Consider the following 20,770-nt stretch of genomic DNA (forward strand, 5'->3'; position numbering starts at 1 on the left):
CAGATTGGATTTGTCCTGGTTTTTGTTTTCAGGACATACCTGGGCAATTTTCCACATTGTTGGGTAGACGCCGATATTGTGGCTGTACTGCAACAGTTCGGTTAGAGGAGGGGCTATGTTCTGCCCAACAAGACATCGGCACCACTGCCAACATGCTGTTGGGGCCCATAGCTTTTGCTGTCTCCAGTGTGCTCCGTTGTTTCTTGGCATCACACAAGGTGAATTGAATTGGCTGAAGATGGCATCTGTGATGGTTGGGCCCTCAGGAGGCAGTTGAGATGAATCATCCGCTCGGCAACTCTGACTGAAGACAATTGCAAATGCTTCAGCTTTGTCTTCTGTGGTCATGTCGGGCTCTGCCGTTGTTGAGGATGTGGATGTTCATGAGCCTCCTCCTCGAGTTCATTATTTAATTGTCTGCCACTGTTCATATCTTAATGTGACAAGACTGCAGATCTTTAAGGTGCACTTATAAAGCTGCACTATTATCATACTGATTTGCACAGAAATATACGAATGTTTTGATACAAAATATGTCGCTTCTCCCTGTACTTAGCAAACTGAAAATAGCAGATTCAGAATTACATCTGTTCTTATTTTATTTGATAATATGGATATTATCCTCTATCAACAAGATAGCACGATAAATGTGAATCAGGAAGTTTATTCATCTCATCTTAGCTGATCCACCTAGAAAAACTTAAGATTCTGTTTCATAATATTCAACAGTCCCTTAAATAAAGCCAAGATTTTAGCCTCCACTACCATACCAAGAGATCCCTTGCATGTTTTTATTCACTGTGTTTGAAGGAGAACTTACTGATCCAAAATTTGCTATTCACTTATTTGAAAATGGGCTCCCTTGTCCCACTGATTGCATATTTTTTAAGTTGAATGGAATTCGATGTCCTTGTATTAATCTTTGGCCTATATTATAAACTGCATTAACTAATTAAATAACTGCAGAAACATATGGAGAATACGCTTTGGAACAAGCCAGCTTCATAAAAAATATAACCACCCTCCCTCCCCTGTGGCTGAGGGACACGGTATTCTCAGAAGAAAACACTATTTAAATAGAGGCAGCTTGTAATTCTTGAACTGCTGAAGCATGTACAGATCAAAGAGAAAGAGGTGAGGCGTACTGCCAAAAACAAATGGCCCTGGGGTTTAAAGTTGGCGCATTGAAGGTAACTTTGAGAGACATTGATTAGTGGTTTTCTTTTCTGCTTGCTGCTTGGCAGTGGATACATTACCTACTTGTTCATTTGTGATTTGTTGCAGTTTAGGAATATGAAATTGGAGCCCATCTGGAGGTGAGGTGCCTGAAGTGTCACATAGGAAGTGTGAAAGTGATGGATAGAAAAAGTGTACTACCATATCAATTTATTTTAATACCTAGCAGATCTGCTGTCGTATTGCAGTCAGGATAGGCTACTGCCTAGGGTTCTGGGATGTTGAAGCTGGGGGAGGGGCGCACATCTCCATTCAAAGAATTTGGAAAGAGGTGTCTTTAGAATTCTGCCAGTGGAGAAATGTTCTTTGATTTGTTCTGGGAAAACAGATAATTAGTGTTCCCTTGCCCACTGCAGCCGAATAGTATGGCTACATATTTAAACTTTAATTAAATAATCAAGTTTTTGAATTCTCAGTACAAATGAAATAACACTTGGTGTTCTCATTACCCTCTTTAACTCTCTCTGTGTTTGTGTGACATCCTCTTTAAATAAAAAGAAAACTCTCAAGAATACTTCTTTCTCAAAAAGGCTGTCAAAAGTATCATCCATCTTGCTTTCAATCATTGGTAAAAACAAAGAACCATAAAAAATCTGTTACACCGCTGGGTCAAAATCCTGGAACTCCCTCCCTAACAGCACTGTAGCTGTACCTACACCAGAGGGAGTGCAGCGGTTCAAGAAGGCAACTCACTACCGCCTTCTCAAGGGCACTTAGGGATGGGCAATAAATGCTGGCCTAGCCAGCGACACCCCCATCCCATAAATAAATAATTTTTTAAAAATCACACTGGTTCTGAAAGAATTTTGATTTGTCTGAATGACTTTGATTCATTTTATTTTATTAGTAGATTTTTCTGAGTACAGTACTCTTAGTTACAGAGTACTGATCAATTCTCATTTTAGTGTAACACCAAAGTGCACTGCCAAAGTATGATATTTGAAATGTGAGATCAAACTGGAAACTGTAAGTGTGATTTGAAACCCATATGGCATAACTGTGAATATCCCTGAGAGATGCTATTAGTGGTGTGACAGACATCTGCAGGGAGAGCCAACTGCAGTACCATTTATATGGTTGACTGCGCAGTATCTATACATTCACCAGAACCACAGACAACTTGTTAGTAGACTTCTCCACAGTCTCAAACGTTTTGTGGTAGCTCTCTCACAAGGGGTCCAATGCATTGAGCAGTTGCTGGTGCACAGAAAGCATTTTTCTTTAAAAGGTTTGATGCTAAAGTCTGCATCCCTGTCCTCCTCTTCAGCAGAGTTGGGTTCTGAGCTGAATCTCCAGTGAGACATTTCCTAGGATATCCATTCCACCCGCTCCTGCTCATTTTTGGCCAATGTCAGATTGATATGCTTTCTGAGGTTAAAAAAATAAAGTTAATAGTGGTCGCTTAAGAGCTTAGTTGAAAGTCCATTTAAATTTATTCTGCAGTCCATACCAAATCATTTTCAAAAACACTAAAATTGAACTACTACAATATCTTGCACAAAGACACAAGTTCTCTTTTCAACTGAGAAAAACAGATAGATGCCTGGAATTCAAACTTAAACAAAAGCTGCAAAAATTGATATTGCATTTGAAGTCTCAATTGTTTTCCCTGTCACATATATGCTGACGGCCTCTCTGTTTTAAAAAATAATCAATATAAATTTAACTTGAATAAATGTTGAAATTTGTCTAGTAATAGGAAATGAAAATTGGGCAGATCCACAGTATCAGTTTTATGTTCAGATTATCTTATTGAATTTTCCGCACACAGCCTGTTTCTTAAGTCTGTGTGTGCGTGCACACATATTTTCTCATGAACAATTCTTCTATCTCCTACACATATACCTGCCCTTACTCTCTCATGCACTTTCTCACTGACACACATAGAACATCTTTCCCTCATATACAGAAAGAAAACACCCTTTGCATAAGAACCTAAGAAATCAGAACAGGAGTAGGCCATTTTGCCCCTTGAGCCTCCTCCACCATTTAGTATGCTCATGGCTGAACTTCTACATTAGCTCCACTCTCCCGCCCTATCCTCGTATCCCTTGAGGCCATGCTGGCTTTCCCTAATCCTCACTTTCTAAGTGATCAGGTAATTTTGTCCTGAATTATTGTCTCTAAAAGTTTTCTAACCTTGGTAGCAGCAAAGCTTTTAGAGATGATAATCCAGGGCAAAATTGACAATCACTTGGACAAGTGTAGATTAATCAAGGAAAGTCAGCTCAAATTTCTTAAAGGAAATCATGTTTTGATGAGGTAACAGAGAGGGTTGATGAAGGTAATGTAGTTGGTGCGGAGTACATGGACTTCCAAAAGGCATTTGATAAAGTGCCACATAATAGGCTTACCAGCAAAATTAAAAACCATGGAATAAGGGAGAAAATGACAATGTGGATATGAAGTTAGCTGAGAGACAGGAAACAGAATAGTGTTGAATGACTGTTTTATGGACTTGAGGAAGGTATACAGTGGGGTTCCCCAAGGGTCGGCAGTAGGGCCACTGTTTTTCTCGATTTCTATTAATGACATATACTTGGGTGTACAGGGCACAATTTCAAAATTTGTGGATAACACAAAACTTTGAAGTATTGTGAAGTGTGAAGATGATAACGACCAACTTCACAGGACATAAAACAGGTTAATGGAATAAGCGTACATTTAATGCAGAGAAGTTTGAAGTGATATATTTGGTAGGAAGAACAAGAAGAGGCAATATAAAATAAAAGGGACAATTCTAAAGAGGTTTCAGGAACACAGAGACCTGGGACACAAATCGTTGAAAGTGGCTGGGCAGGTTGAGAAGGTGGTTAAAAAAAGCATACAGGACCCTGGATTTATAAATTGACATAAGAGTACAACAGCAAGGAAATTATGATGAACTTTTATAAAACTCTGGCTCGGCCTCAACTGGAATATGTGTCCAGTTCTGGGCACCACACTTTAGAAAGGATGTGACGCCTTTAGAAAGGATGCAGAAAAGATTTGCGAGAATGACTCCAGGGCTGAGGGACTTGGGTTACATGGTAGATTGGAGCAGCATTAGAGGGGCATGTAATAAGGGTAATACAGTAATCATGGGGCACTTCAATCTACATATAGATTGGGAAAATCTAATTAGCACTATTGCTGTGGAGGATGAATTCCTGGAATGTATAATAACATTTAAGTAATAAAAAGAGCAAAGGTAAATTATGAAAAAAACGAGCACAATATGTAAAAACTGATAGCAAAAACTTCTACAAGTAGATAAAAGGAAGGAGAATAGCTAAAGTGAATGTTGGTCCCTTGGAGGATGAGACTGGGGAGTTAATTGTGGGGAACGCAGAAATGGCAGAGACGCTTAATTAATATTTTGCCTCAGTTTTCACGGTGGAGGACACTGGTACCACCCTAGAAGTAACAGGTAGTGCAGAGGGTATAGAGAAGGAGGAACTTAGAACAATCACCATCACTATAGAAAAAGTACTGAGTAAACTATTGAGATTAAAGGGTGACAAGTCCCCAGGACCTGGTGGCCTACACCCCAGGGTTTTAAAGGAAGTAACAGCAGTGATAGTGGATGCATTGGCTATAATGTTCCAAAATTCCCTGGATTCTGGAAAGGCTCCAGTGGATTGGAAAAATGCTTATTCAGAAAGGGGGGGAAGCAGAAAGTAGGAACCTATAGACCAGTTAGTTTAACACCTGTCATTGGGAAATTGTTGGAATCCATTATTAAGGAAGTGGTAATGGGGCATTTGGAAAATCAAAATGCAATCTATCAGAGTCAGAATTGCTTTATGAAGAGTGAATCATGTTTGACTAATTTGCTAGAATTCTTTGAAGATGTGACAAGCAAAGTGGATAATGGGGATTCTGTAGATGTAGTATATCTAGACTTCCAGAAGGCTTTTGATAAGGTGCCACATAAAAGATTAATACACAAGATAAGATCACACGGAGTTAGGGGTAATACATTAGTTTGGATAGAGGATTGGCTAACCAACAGAAAGCAGAGAGACGGGATAAATGGGCCTTCTTCTGGATGGCAAGCTGTAACTAGTGGGGTGCCACTGGATTCAGTCGTTGGGCCCCAACTATTTACAATCTATATTAATGACTTGGATTCAGGGATTGAAGGTACTATACCTAAATTTGCAGATGACACCAAAATAGGTGGGAAAGTAAGTTGCAATGAAGAAATAAGAAATTTACAAATGGATATGGACAGGTTAGGTGAATGGGCCAAAATTTGGCAGATGGAGTTTAACGTGGATAAGTGTGAGGTTATCCATTTTGGTCATAAGAATAAAAAAGCGACTTATTATTTAAATGGAGAGAAGTTTCAGAATGCTTCAGTGCAGAGGGATCTGGGTGTGCTCATTTATGAATTGCTGAAAGCTAGTATGCAGGTACAGCAGATAATAAGGAAGGCAAATGGAATTTTGGCATTTATTGCTAAAGGAATGGAGTATAAAAATAGGGAAGTGTTGTTGCAGTTGTTCAAGGCATTGGTGAGACCGCACCTGGAGTACTGTGCACAGTTTTGATCCCCTAACTTGAGGAAGGATGTAGTTTCATTGGAGATGGTTTAGAGGAGGTTCACTTGATTGATTCCAGAGATGCGGGGCTTGTCTTATGAGGAGAGATTGAGCAGTTTAGGCCTATATCACTAGAGTTTAGAAAGATGAGAGGAGATCTAATTGAGGTATATAAGATGCTAAAGGGGATAGACAATGTAGGCATGGAGCAGATGTTTCCTCTTGTAGGGCATTCTAGAACAAGCGGCCATAGTTTTAGGCTGAGGGGCGGTAGATTTAAATCAGAGATGAGGAGGAATTACTTTTCTCAAAGGGTTGTGAATCTGTGGAATTCACTACCTCAGAGTGCAGTGGATGCTGGGACACTAAATAAATTTAAGGAGGAGATAGACAGATTTTTAATCGATAACAGGTTGAAAGATTATGGGGAGAGGGTGGGAAATTGGAGCTGAGGCTGAAATGAGATCAGCCATGATTGTATTGAATGGTGGGGCAGGCTCAAGGAGCTGAATTGCCTCCTCCTGCTCCTAGTTCTTATGTTCTTATATTAGATGGTTTCCTAGAACAACATGTTGAGGAACCAACCAAAGAACGGGCTATTTTGAATCTAGTACTGTGTAATGAGAAAGGGCTAATTAGTAATCTCATTGTAAAGGAACCTTTAGGAAAGAGTAACCATAATATGATAGAAGTTTACATAAAGTTTGAAAGTGATGTAGTTCAACCTGAAACAATGGTCTTAAATCTAAACAAAGGAACCTACAAAGGTATGAGGGGCAAGTTGGCTATGATAGATTGGGAATCTACATTAAAAGTTATGATGATAAACATGCAACAGCTAATATTTGAAGAATTTAACACAAATTTACATTCCTTTAAGGCACAAAAACCCAGCTGGAAAAGTAATCCAACCATGACTAACAAGAGACGTTAAGGATTGCATTAAATCAAAGGAAGAGACTTATAAAGTTGCCAAAAAAATAGCAAGCCTGAGGATTGGGAACAATTTAAAATTAAGCAAAGGAGGACCAAGAAACTTATGAAAAAAAGAGAAAATAGAATATGAAAGTAAACTAGTCAGAAAAATAAAAAGGGACCACAAAAGCTTCTACATCATGGAAAATGATTAGCAAAGGCAAATTTGACAGGAGAATATATAATGGGGAATAAGGAAATGCTTTGTGTCTGTCTTCATGGAGGAAGACACAAAAAACGTGCCTGAAATACTAGACAACCAAGGGATTAACAAGATTGAGTACCTGAAAGAAATTGGTATGAGTAAAAGAGTAGTACTGCAGAAATTAATGGGAATGAAAGTTGATAAATCCCCTGAACCTGATGATCTACATCCCAGAGTATTGAAAAAGGTGGCTGTAGAGATCGTGGATGTATTGGTGGTCATTTTCCAAAATTCTATAAATTCTGGAACAGTTCCTGCAGATTGGAAGGGAGCAAATGTAACTCCATTATTTAAGAAAGCAGGGGGAGAGAAAATGAGGAACTACAGACCTGTTAGCCTGACATCAGTAGCAGGGAAAATGCTAGAATCTGTTCTAAAGAATGTGATAACTGCACACTTCGAAAATAATGATAGGATTGGCAGAGTCAACATGGATTTATGACACACCTGTTGGAGCATTTTGAGGATGTAACTAGCAGAATAGATAATGGAGAACCAGTGGACGTGGTGTATTTGGATTTTCAGAAGGCTTTCGATAAGGTCCCAGTCAAGATTCCTGGGATGGTGGGATTGTCCTATGAGGAAACTGGGCCTGTATCCTCTAGAGTTTGGAAGAATGAGAGCTGATCTCATGGAAATATACAAAATTTTTGCAGGGCTTGATAGGTTAGATGCAGTATGTTTCCCCTGGCTGGGGGTCTAGAACCAGGGGACATAGTCTCAGAATAAGAGGTTGGCCATTTAGGATTGAGATGAGGAGAAATTTCTTCACTCAGAAGGTGATGAATCTTTGGAATTCTCTACCCCAGAGGGTTGTGGAGGCTCAGTCATTGAGTATGTTCATGACAAAGACTGATAGATTTCTAAATATTAAACATATCAAATGACACGGGGATAGTGCGGGGAAAATGCCGTTGAGGTAGAAGATAAACCAGGATCTCGTTGAATGGTGGATCAGGCTCGAGGGGCCAAGTAACCCACTCCTGCTCCTATGTTCCTTCCTATATTCTTCCTGATTTAAAAATACATAATTTCAGCCAGCCAGCTCAAAACGGAAAGGATTTTCCTTATGATTTTGCTTAAATTTGCTAAGATAGTGTGATGAAGAAATAAATCAGAAGTTTGATGCCTGATGTGTGATGAACAGGATGTGCATGCAATCATTGAGGTGCATTTTAATGTGACCATATCCAAAGTGAGGGTGAGTGCATTGTTCAAAGGGAAAGAGTGGAGTGGTAATGGAGGTGAGGATATGGTAAGCAGGAGAAGGAGTAGTGGGGAAGTGAGGGGTAGGGGTTGTGAAGGGATGGAAGAAAGAATATGTGATTGGGGAAGAGATAGGAATGGGAAAGGAGTCACAGAGGGTTACGTTTTCCCCACAATTTCCATCTGAGATTAAACCACATCTTTGCCATGTCTCCTAACTGAAAGAAGTAAAAAAAGAATGGGATAGAAGAGAATGGAGAGAAGCAAAGTGAAAAGTTAAGGGAAGAGAAGCTAATTAAAAAGAGACAAGAGCATGGGCAGAGAGAGAAAACCACAACATAAAAACAATTGAGATAAATGAGAGACCAAATTCTCTGACTTACCATACACAGTGCCACAGCAGATCAATCAATGATATACTAAAAATCTTTGTCTGAAATTTCCATACAGTTACTCCTGATTTCCACCAGAACATCGGTGGAAGATTGGCAGAAACCCTGATAAAATGGTTACAGCTCCCCACCCCAACCCCAGTCTTCCCCCAAAGTTATGGTGGGACTTCAGGATGTGACCTGTGTCCTGTCAACTGTTTCCATTATAAATTCCAATGCCTCAGCTTATAATGGAAACTGCTTGAGTGGCAGTATATGTTACTGAAATAGTAATCCATAGGCCTGGCCTAATGCTTCAGAGACATTAGTTAAAACCCCGCCACAATAGCTGGGAGAAGTTAAATTCAATTAATTAATAAATCTGGAGTAAAATGCCAGTCTCATTAATTATCATGAAACAACCAGATTGTCATAAAAACCCATCTGGTTCAATAATGCCCTTCATGAAAGGAAATCTACCATCTTTACCTGGCCTGGCCTACAAATGACTCCAAATCCACAGCAACATGATTGACTCTTAACTGCCCCCTGAAATGGCCCAGTAAGCCACTCAGTTGTACCAAGCCACTGCAGAAGAAAGCACTGTGCGTGTACCTACATCATATGGACTGTAGCCATTCAAGAAGACAGTTCGCCATCACCTTCTCAAGAGCAATTGGGGTTGGGCAACAAACTTGTCAGCCATGCTCACATCCCAATAAAAAAACTTGGCATACTGTAATTGTACCCTACTCCCCAGTAAGCCTGACAAGTTTATACAGTTCCCATTATAAATGTATAGATATGGGAATTTATAATAGGATTATAAAAACAAAATGAAGACCGAATTCTGCCTGCCTTATCTACCCTCAGCTTGCTAACTCTGATTCACCGGAAGAATAGACTTGACAGTGCTCCTGCCTCACCCTATCTATGAAAAGTGACACGTGTTCTTTGCAATTTTTGGTATCACAGTTGAAATAGTGCACTTAAAAGATAAGGTCCAAACTCCTAGAAGGAGCTTTAAACATCATACCAGTGTTCAGGCACTCCCGCAAATACTCCGATATTAAGAAATAAGTTTTAAGAACTGGCCATTCCGAAAGCTGTTAAGATTTACAGCGTTTGGAGACCTACTTTGAAACGTTTTTTTATGTTGTTTATATCGTCCGCTTGTCTCATATTTGATTTTTAGTCAAAAAACTGCGCATGTCCAGGTCATATAAATATATATATATCCTATAAAATTACAAACAAATCAATCAAAGCTGCAGGCACGTTATACCAAATAATTTAATACTTTAAAATAAATTTTCTGTATACATTGGAAAACAGAATATCAAGGACCAAAATAAGCAAATATCTTTCGCAAGATTCTGAAACGGACTTGAATTTGCGACAGTAACTTGTCGCATTGTTAGTGGGACCAAAATCTGCCATAACTTTCTCACTGTTTCCTGAACCGAACCTAACCGAGCCGAGCTGACCCGCCTCTGCGGAGGCCAGTGTGGAGCTTCTGGCCCAGGGCGGGGTCTGGTCAGCTTCCACCACAACCATCTAGCTCGATACTAACCAGGGCGACCGCAGGTCTTAATACCGAGCAGCAACGAGCTGCTGGTCCAAGGGAAGCATTCGAGTTGGTACTCTTTGAATTGCATTTTATATTCTGCAATTATTAGGATCATCCTAAAAGCATTTCCAAAAACCCATGTAAGATCTTCAAATATTCGTCCAAAATACTCTTTCTTTTTGTAGGACTTGTGGAAGTGCTGGTTGCAGGGCAGCGCTGAAAAGCCTGCATAGTACCTGCAGGATCCTTTAGCACTGGATTCCTATCCAGCCTTTGTCTCAGATCAGAGAATCTGGACAGAGCTTTGTCGGAGCCAGTTGAAAGGATGATAATCCTCGAGCAGGTGGCCTTGGAGTATCAAAGCCTGTGCACCATCTGCGGTGTGTGTGACACATTGACTTTTCCACATTACCAGGCTGGCTTCTTTTTTTATATATATATATACCTCACTGGTGGCGTTTGCTGTTTGTGTTAAAAGATCTCGCCCAAAGATATGCCCAGAAGAGATTAACAATCCTCAAAAAGACTGAGACAACTCTGTAACATATAGAGTTGTTGTCATTCCAGATTTAATTAATCGCTTTCATTGTCTGTCGGATGGTGATGCGCTCTGTCGTTGAGGATCTTCCTGTTCATTGAGGTTGGTTTGGAGATGCGGTGACACATCCTGACCGGATGCTGGGACAATCCCACTGTTTTTGAAATGTCCGGTTCCGGTTTTGAATCTGACTTCAGGGACAGCCCGAATGCATTTTCTCGGTTACCAATGGTACTTGGGGACAAGTTGGTTCCAGGTTGTCTTCCCGTTTCCACTCCCAATGTTTGCGGCTCCTAAGCATGAGAATTTCAGCATAATTGGTGCCAATGGGCCAATCTTAAGAGAGGCCCCACTTGATGGGTAGTTTCAGGAAATAAGATAGGTTGAAGTAGTTGAATTGTACTTTTTCCTCACTGATACTTAGGACGATGCTAGCAGTTTATGAAAGCCCTGCACGGCATGTAACTCATGCTACACCTAACCTATGAGGACTGGAAACATGGGGAAACAGTTCATCCCCAACCTGCTAGTCGCATACTGAGTGCACACATTGCCAATTTTTTTTTTTATTTTTGTTTTAAACCTCCAGGTATCCGTTTGTTGCATGCGAATCAGCTCTGGCCCAGCTCAAGGCTAGAAACTTCTTCCGCAGAGAAGAGTCGGAATTTGGCCCGGAGTATAGTGGAGGCATTTGTTAGAAATACTTGATATAAACTATGAAAAGACTATTCCCGCTAAAGAATAAATACGTTCCCTTCTCCCTAACTTTTGAACTAGGCAGCTAATTCTGCTCGTGCTAACCCTAAATGAAGCGTCGCTTTTGGTCAGCCTTTACCCTAAGATTGCAATTTACTGTTTGTCCTTCTCCACCACCAACCTTAAGGGAAAAGCCGCTTTCACAAATGGTAAAGGTGCCACTGAAATCAGCGGCCGTCCCATTATCCACATAAGGTATTTTTCCATCAAGTTTCGTGTGCTCCTCGTACATTCTACAGCTTAACCAGAGACCTGAATGCGCTGTCTTAAGTAAATTGTTTGGCTTCACGATCGAAATGAGTTTTAGTATATCCATTGAAAAGGCGAAACTCCAAAGTAAGATGGCGAGCGTTCGATTGCACCCCTGGGGGTTGAAAATGAAACCGTCGCATTTATGAGTCCACTCTCCTGATGGAAGCTTCATTCTGCATCAGATCATGTTTAGCACATTTGAAACGTGTTGCTTAGTTCCTTCGAATTCTCTTTCCCCCTCAGCAAGTTGATTTTGTGTGTTTACAAGCCACGTGGGTTATTGTGTACATTAAAATGTTTACCAATCCCTCCGGTCTTAGAATGGTCTATCTAAATTTTTGTTGAACAGATGTGAACAGCTTCAGGTCTTTGCTGAACTGACATTCGGTCGCGCAACTTTATCATTTCTGCTGGAGTTAAAGTTATTTCATTATTTTGCGGTAAAACCATGAATGTTGACCCCAGTGCATTCTGTGATTCAGTATATCCATTACGGAGATCTTCAAATCGGACTTTTCAGCCATAAATGTCTCAGCCTGAATGTCCCAGTGCACAGCCTCTGGATTCCCCATCACTTACACACGATCACATAAAGTCTACAGCACAGAAACAGGCCATTCGACCCCACTGGTCTGTACTGCCGTTTCTCCTCCACACCAGCCTCTTCCCACTTAACTCGCTCCATTAGTTCAGATATTCCAGTGATAAACTCCTGCCACAGCGAGCTGACCTGAATTTAAGCTCATGGTAACAATGCACGAAGCTGTGGTAGATGAAAGTGATGGGCAGCGCTAGCAGGACGATGCCGCTGACCACACACATCCCTCCTAGGATCCTGCCGGGGACGGTGAATGGGTACATGTCCCCGTACCCCACCGTAGTCATGGAGATGATCACCCACCAGCAGGATGCCGGAATGCTGGCATAGGCTGTATTTTTATCTTCCAGGTCGAGTCCGCTTTCCAACAATTGGGCGAGGGCACCAAATATCGCCATAGCGACGCAGATAAACACCAGGAGCATGACCATCTCCCGGTAGCAGCGTTTCAGAGTCAAGCCCAGGGTCTGCAGGCCAATGAAGTGACGAGCAAGTTTGATCACCCAGAAAATCCTCATCATCCTCAGGACCCTGAGGGTCACCCCAGCCCGCTGCAACTGCGAGTTCTCCCCGGTGAAGAAGGACATCAGCACCGAGATATAATACGGCGTGATGGCCAGCAAGTCAATAATGTTCAAGGGCTTCCTCACGAAATCACACTTGTTTTTCGAGACGAGAAACCTCACAATGCACTCGGCGGTGAACCAGCCCATGCAGATCGCTTCGATTATCCTATAGAGCAACAAGAAAACAAAGTAAAACAAGCAAAATGGATTGGAGTTAAAAGAAGTAATATGTTTGGATGAAATGGCAAGGAACACTGAGGGCAATAATCTACAGGGAGTGTACTTCCATAACAATCACCCAAACAACGCCACCATTGACAGATTTTAGCCACTAAAACCTGTGACATGTACAGAGGAAATGAAGCCCACTGTTTCCCAGTGCATTGAGGCTGGAATATCGAAAGCAGGGTGACCAAGTCTAATTAAATAAACTAAAGGGCACATTGACCATGGGACTGGGAGCAGAGGGGTTGTGACCAACTGAGAGGTTTGGTGGTGGGGGGAGGGGGGGAATGCTGGTGACCAATTGAGAGGTTTGGGGGGTACCAATTGAGGGGCGGGGGTCGCAGCTGCTAACCATAAAGGGCGGGTGAACAGGGCTTACAATTTGTGGAGTCATAACATTATTATCTCTCTGCTGGCCGGCTCACAGACTTGTAGACCCCTCAAGCACTCAGCTGGGACTCCCAGACTCTTATCTCCCACAGGCTGTCCTAGAAATACAGGGTAAAAGGCGTCCCCCTTAAAAACGTCGAACAAATAATCAAATTAAGGGACAATCCTTTTATCCTTTGATCACCTTGGTCAAAAATATTCTGCTATCGGTGCCGGAGTGCAAGTATTAGTGGAGTACATAATGTTTTGTGTCGAAGTTCCTGTCCAGCAACCCACTCGAACCTATATGAAGTCAATCTGATTTGGCCTGAAAGCGGGACAAAGTGCTTGGAGCAGGGTGACATTCCTGGTCGTAGGAACACAGCTAAGAATTGGTACCTGAGCCTCGATGCTTTAGGAGCTCCCTTCCTTCTTTTCTAACCTCTGATTTTTCACATCTCACCCATCTCGCCCACAGTAACTTTTTTAAAAGTGTGTTCCTTTCAAATGTGTCTTTTGGTCCTGGAAGAAAACTTGACTGAGTGCAATATGAAACAAGCCTGAACTTAATTGTGACATCTCGCACGTCAAACACGCCTTTAAATTTTTGATAAACTGGTTAGGCACGCTTAAACTTTGATTCCATTCCCGTTCAACAATTGGATTTATGTTTATAGGATGGATTCCAATGTGTATTCCAGGAGAGACGTCAAATTTATAAACTTAAGTCTTGGGCCAAGTTAAAACTATAAAGTTACACAGAAAGTCAGTGGTGTTTTTTTTAAGAACAAAAAAACTGCGGATGCTGGAAATCCAAAACAAAAACAGAATTACCTGGAAAAAACTCAGCAGGTCTGGCAGCATCGGCGGAGAAGAAAAGAGTTGACGTTTCGAGTCCTCATGACCCTTCGACAGAACTTGCGTTCGAGTCCAAGAAAGAGTTGAAATATAAGCTGGTTTAAGGTGTGTGTGTGGGGGGCGGGCCCTGACCTGACAGACCTGCTGAGTTTTTTCCAGGTAATTCTGTTGGTGTTTTTTTTAACCCGGACGTCACAGCGCACTTTACTGCTGGTTAAGTACTTTTGAATTGGGGCTTCCCTAATGTGGCAACCAGAATTCCCACACATAGACGACCGGGTGGTTTGTTTTAAGCATTGGTCAGAACATCGAGAGAACTCCTGGGAATACTGCCCGGGAAATGTTTAAATCTGTTGGAGGGGCGCCTTGGTTTAAGGTTTAAACGGAAAGGCGGCGCCTCCAACAGTGCAGGAAACGCAATAGCCAAATTAGCACAGAGCCTGGTCCCACAAGGAGCTGAAGGATGAATACCGGGTAGGACAGTCCGGTTTTCTTCAAATGCCAAGGGATCATTTATATCCACATATCTCATCTCAAAGGTGGTAGCTCCAATGGTGTAGCACTCCTTCAGTGTTACCTGAAATGTCAGATTATGTGCTCAAATCTCTCGGGTGGGACTTGAAGCCACAACATTCTCCCCAGAGGGGAGAGAGGTACTACCGAGCGGTGAATGACACTATTAGCCCCACTTTACATTACTAAAGTGTTTTTCTCACCTACAGATTTTTACGTTAATTTGACATTGTGTTAGTGCAACCTGGTCAAGTAGGAAAGGTGCACTGGGGAAGTGCCAATTATTTTGGAGACATTTGGAACATGTTTAATAACAGTGGGGGCATTAACGACAGGCGCACCTGGCTTTTGTTTGGGAGTAATTTAAAGGCGTAATAAGAAAATCTGTGAGCTGCAATTAAGCAGCCGAGAAGCTTTGAGTGTAGGCAGGTTTTTAAACATGTCAATTATTATCTAATTTCGAGAGTTGTGTACAGAGGAATATTTTACAGTACTTTGGGCCAGCGTGTCATTCATGCCTGCATGTTCAGAATGAAATAGGCTGCTGAGATTCTGTACCTTATTGGCTTTCCCGGTGTTTATTTGTTAGTTAAGTGGAAGGACTTATTGTTGGTATTATATAAAATACGAACACTTTGTTCTTCTTTGAATTGTTCCTGTTAACAGCGAGTATATAACAAGGATTGGAAGAGAACAGTTGTATGAACGAGATTTTTATGAAGGGGTTCATTTTTCGGTGGAGAGTATTTCTCTTCTGCATTCAGTTAGGTTCCGAATTCCTAGTTGAAGTACATCAGTTATGTAGAAAAATAGAATTGAATATTGATTACACAACCTTAATCCCATCCAATCCATATTAAACGTTGCACATTAAAAATGATTACAGATTTCGCTGATGTTTACAAGTTGCAGTATCCAGCGGAAACTTGCGTCGATTTTATATCCTGTCCCCTGACGGACAAGCCAAAGGAAAACAATCCGCCTATGGTGAAAACGGGCTTCGATCCTGTGAAATCTGACACGATTTGGTCGAGGAGGGATCCTCTGCAAATGCAGGGCGCATCTGGCGGCTTCTGGCGTGATTTGCTTTAACACCTGTCATTGGGAAAGGTGTGCAAGGAAGGGGAGATGTGAATAGTATAGCATTTTTCACGAACCCCGCCCCCCAAACGTTTTTAGGTCGATACATTATTTTTGTAGCTGTTATAGGAAACGCAGTCCCCAAACTTGCAGAGAGCATGGTCCCACAAACAGTAAGGAGCTAAGGGGTAAATGGCAAAGTTGGCGCCTTCAACGCCGCAGCACTCGCTCAGCACGGCACTGAAGTGTCAGCCTGGATTAAGCGCTCGAGAATCTGGAGTGGGGCTTGTGCCCACCGCCTTCTGGTTTAGAAGCCAGTGAGCTAAAGCTGCCTGAAAGCAATCGATTCTTATTTGCATGTGAAACTGGCAATCTAAATCTGAATAGGAAAAGCCCGAGCTGTACATCGAGGGACTTGTGTTTTGTGAAGTTTCGCTTTGTGGAGTCAAAACACTCTGAAATGAGACACAACAGAGTACAGATTTAAACATGACACAAATACTTTGAAATCGCATTCATGGACAAAGGACATTCACACCCATGGAGAAACTTAACACCATAAATTAAGAAGGAGTTATAGATACCCTGATGGTCCCATTAAATTTTCTGTGTACCTGTGCTCCTCCACACTGTTGTTCTCGGCTGTTTTCCAGTCTGGTAGTGTGCTGGCGCACAATACCACCATGGAAACGATAACAAATACCACGGACACGGTTGCCAGAATCTGGGCCGCTACAGACGAGGTGGGCTCCTCAAAAGTCCTCCTCATCCTATCCAGCCACTTCCTATTAGACGGCGAGGTCTTTTTTAACTCCTTTTTCTTCTGCTTTCTTAGCTCTTCTTCCTCCTCGGAGTAGAATGTGTAGGTGTCAGACATCCTGTCATCCAAGCGCCTTTGGCAGCAATATTCGAGGTGCGAGCGGTCTAGACCCCAGTAAATTAACTCGTTGTAAAAGGACAACTCGCACATGTGAGGGACAAATCGGAGCTTCCCGTACTTGACGTAAAGCATGATGAACCCGAAAGCCTCGGAGTGCCTGTCAAAAAAATACTCATTTCTTTCGTGGTCATAGTCATCGCACACTTCCAACACCTCTTTCTCTGAGACACAGCTGTGAAGTCTGCTAACCCTTCTGAGGGGAAAGTCCTTGATCACATCCTTCGGGAACGAATATCGGGTCCCCCCGACGTTCAGGATCAGGGGTCCGCTTCCAAACTTCATCTTCGAGCAATCCCTGGAGCTGGATGGACTTTCAGCGAACTGTGCATGGGCGCAGTGTCGGGACTTCGCCCTGACTATTGGAACATTCACTTGTGCAGATCCTCCGACGCTTCTGTTCGAGTTTCCAACGCTGATGATGTCGAAAAGTTGTCAGTCATGTTAATTCGAGCTCAGCATTTTCCTCGCGGCTGTCCTCCAGCGCGGGGAGCGATGCGGAGCGGATCAGTTGCTCGCTTGGTGCTGAAGCTGTTATTGGTCCTCTCTCTCTCTCTTTCTCTGGCTCAGCCCCACAGGCGGGTTAGCGAGCAGGACTCCGGCACTGGAGTGACGCGAAAGGCTTCCACTAACCACAGCGCCCTCCAACCACAGCCTGCAATCGACAAACAAGACTCTGTGCAATCTCATATCCTCAGCACTGATCCGGGCTTACACGTAATAATACACCTACATTCTGACTTCCTTATATGGACCAGTGAGTGTTTACAACCATATTGAAGCAAAGATGATTTTAATACTAGAATGGAACGCTTTCAATGCTTTAAGGAATACGTTATCACTTTCTGCTGAAGTTCTCTTTAAATGAAATGTCGTATCTTCGCGCTTCTTGTCTTTGCTAGAACTTTCTTTTGATTTTCAATTCAAATGTTATTAAAGTTGGAGCCATCAAGGCACAACGAAATTTAAAACGGTACTTTACTCTCAAACCTGCCCCGTGCCACATCAGGCGCTTCCTTCCTACAATGTGCTTAGCTCAGAACAAGGAAGGGGGACAAAACGCTGGGAGTTAATGTGTAAAACTGGGCATTGACACTGACTCAGGGTGTGAATTTTTCGATGTCTCTGTCACATTGTAGATTTAAGAAGTAATAGTTCGGCGAAATTTCTCTTAAGTAATAAAATCGCAGTTGAACAGAAGTTCCTTTCCATTGTCAGTAAATTATGGCACAAAACGAGATGCAAATTAAGCACCAGAACAGTTGCGCCAGAATGGTTGTATGGGCCGGAATCTCCAGGGTCAAAGTAATATGGCTTTGACCCCATTTATAGTAAAAAAAATATTAAATTGACAATGTATTAAATGTGTGCAGTTAATTTGAGAAGCATGACTTGTCCGCAGGTCTCAAACCAGCAGCAGATACTTTCTCGGAACATAAACGTGCTGCTGACTGCTCTGGCCAATCAATATACGGCGTTTTTTTCTCTAGGGGAAGTGCACCCACCATGGTTCCGATGTAATTTCCCATTGCAAACAAAAAATAACTTGTAATAAAAGCAAAGAGTAGATAGCAGATAGTAATTGAAGGGATAGTCAGTGCAGCTGGAAATGAGCGACAACTCACCTTGTATTCGAAGCACTCAACTCACATCACCTTCAGGGGTACTTAGAGTACCAGGAGGTGGGCGAAATGCCCGCGTTCATGCATTACCGCTATTGAAGGCCCTCATCTATTTTCAGGGAGTTAGAACGTATCAGAACATCAGGAAAACGTGGCCAATAAATACGAAGAACGATCACCTCTTTCCAATGACAACGGTAAAGTTTTATTGCCCTTGACCCATCCGTTCATTTAGAAGACAAGTAGTTTTCGAGGCTTTAAGTCGGGCCTCAGAGCAATTTAAAATATTGTGATTATCATATTTTTCCCGTTAGAGCGGGCATGGATTTTAACAATGCAATTAAGAGTACATTATTAATAATTCAAAACCAATGTATTTTGCCTACCACAATGCTAAGTTGAATCAGGAAAGGTCCAATTCCTGCCTTTTAATACATTTGATACTTTCTGCGGATATGGTACAATGGGAACGCAGCGTGGACTACAGCAAAGGGACAAAGCAGAGCAACATCTTATACCAGCCATCCACTGCAGCTGCCAAGCCACCCAGACGTTTGGGATCCTCCTTGCCTCTGGAACCATGGGAAAGCAGCAGAGAGAGAGAGTGGGGGCAGCAACACGCACCCTTCCTCCCCTATAAGCAAATTCTTTAGTGAACATTGAGCTGTAAAGTGTGACCTACAAATATACAATCAAATTCTACAGTGATGGGAAGTGGGCAGTGCGACAGTGCAGTCACACTGGAAGTTGTAGTCCTCACCCTGCACGTTGGCGGTCCTTAGATGATGGTTAGTCATTAAATGTACCCTGAAGCAGCATCAGCAGCAGGCAGCACTATATGACAACCCAGCTGCTTTATTTAGGAGAGCACAGTTGGCCAGTTTTCACCCAAGGGACCAATAAAAGCAGACATAAACAAAGCCTGATTACCATGCTTCCCAACATACCACAGCTGCGAGAAACTTAATTCAGTGGCAAGAAACTACATAAATCCTAGAGTCCAAACAATCATTTTGCAACTTTTAAAGGCTTGGTATCCAAAACTTAAGAGGAGTAAAGATTTATTTTACTCAATGGATTAGGAGTCTTAAAATAAGTTAAGGGGACCATCTCAAACTGATAGATCTTTATAAAGCTCTTGTTTGTCCTCAACTGGAGTTTTGAGTTCAATTCTGGGCACCAAATTTTGGGAAAGATGTGAAGGCTTTAGAAAGGGTGCAGAAAGGTTTACGAGGATGATTGCAGGGAAGAGGAAGCTCAGTTATGTGGATGGCTTGGAGAAGCTGGGGATTTTCCTCTCTAGAGAAGAGAAGCTTAAGAGGAGATTTAATAGGAGGTGTTCAAAATCATGAGGTGCCTAGACAGAGTAGATAGGGGAAACTGTTCCCATTAGCAAATAGGTTGAGAACCAGAGGGTATTGATTTAAGGTGATTGGCAATATATCCAACGAGGACATAAGGGAAATCTTTTTAATGCCATGAGTGGTTAGGATTTGTGTCATGACCCCTGATCCTATCTCCAAATTACTTATGGATATTTTGAACTTTTAAGTAAGACATTTTTTTTTTTAAAGGCATACAAGCAAAAGCTGGCTGAGACTGTAAGTTAACCACTTGCTGGAAAATTCCTACTTTCAGAGAGAACTGAATGTCAAACCTAAAAGGTGTGAAATGGCCTACTTTAGATAGAGGCATTTTAAACAAAAAGATACAACAAATACTGAACTGTAATCTCCTGGAGATAATAGATCATGGAAAATGATTATCATCTTAGATGTAACAACCTCCTTGAGTTATATCCTAGACTGTGAACATGAACTGAGTTGAAAAGAAAACAGATCTGGGTGAAAGACATGTTTATTTTTTCCTTTCCAGGAATACATAAAGAAAGGGGTTTAAAAAGCCAACTGCAACCTTAGTTCTGTGTGATAGTCTAGTGTTCTGTTCTGTGCACTGTGAAGGTCACAGCTGAAGAATAACCAGCCTGCGCTTGCAGATTAAAAAAAAATTCTCTCTGATTGTTGGAAGCAAAGCACATGTCAGCAAAGCCATAGTCAAAAGGAAACAGGACAACTCCTTTCAACTAACCTGCAGAACCACGAATCTTCAAACCAACAGCTCAACTGCCAAAGTCAACCGGAATCACCCCAACTTAACAGCTGCAACGTTTCACCATCTATTCCTCACAGGCAAGCCAAAGGACTGATTTGTATATCTTTTTAACTTTTATTTTTGGACTCAACTTCTAATTTCTAATCTGTGTTTGTGTGTTGCATTTTTATTTTTTTTATTGCATTCAGTGACTAATAAACTCAATCTTTCTTTGACTCAAGACAGCCTGGTTAAATCGGCTCCTTTTTAAAAGCA

At 41.8% G+C, this 20,770-nt stretch overlaps 1 protein-coding gene across 1 annotated transcript; it reads right to left on the reverse strand.

Moving 5' to 3' along the window:
- Positions 1 to 9,858: 9,858 nt before the first annotated feature.
- On the reverse strand, positions 9,859 to 17,437 carry kcng3 (potassium voltage-gated channel, subfamily G, member 3). Its single transcript, XM_041175397.1, has 2 exons — positions 16,459 to 17,437; positions 9,859 to 12,965 (listed from the first exon to the last, which is right to left on the reverse strand). Exons 1-2 carry the CDS (start codon positions 17,064 to 17,066, stop codon positions 12,320 to 12,322), a joined length of 1,254 nt encoding a protein of 417 aa, XP_041031331.1. The 5' UTR covers positions 17,067 to 17,437; the 3' UTR covers positions 9,859 to 12,319.
- Between the last annotated feature and the right edge of the window lie 3,333 nt (positions 17,438 to 20,770).

This window comes from Carcharodon carcharias, chromosome 2 (genome assembly GCF_017639515.1).
Source record: "Carcharodon carcharias isolate sCarCar2 chromosome 2, sCarCar2.pri, whole genome shotgun sequence".
Lineage (NCBI taxonomy): Eukaryota > Metazoa > Chordata > Chondrichthyes > Lamniformes > Lamnidae > Carcharodon > Carcharodon carcharias.

Bases quoted from the DNA above. Each gene is read 5' to 3' on its own strand.
- kcng3 (XM_041175397.1), bottom strand. From the start codon at position 17,066: ATGAAGTTTGGAAGCGGACCCCTGATCCTGAACGTCGGGGGGACCCGA. The intron at 12,966-16,458 runs GTACACAGAAAA...GTTGCTCTATAG, and splicing joins AACAGTGTGGAGGAGCACAG to GATAATCGAAGCGATCTGCA.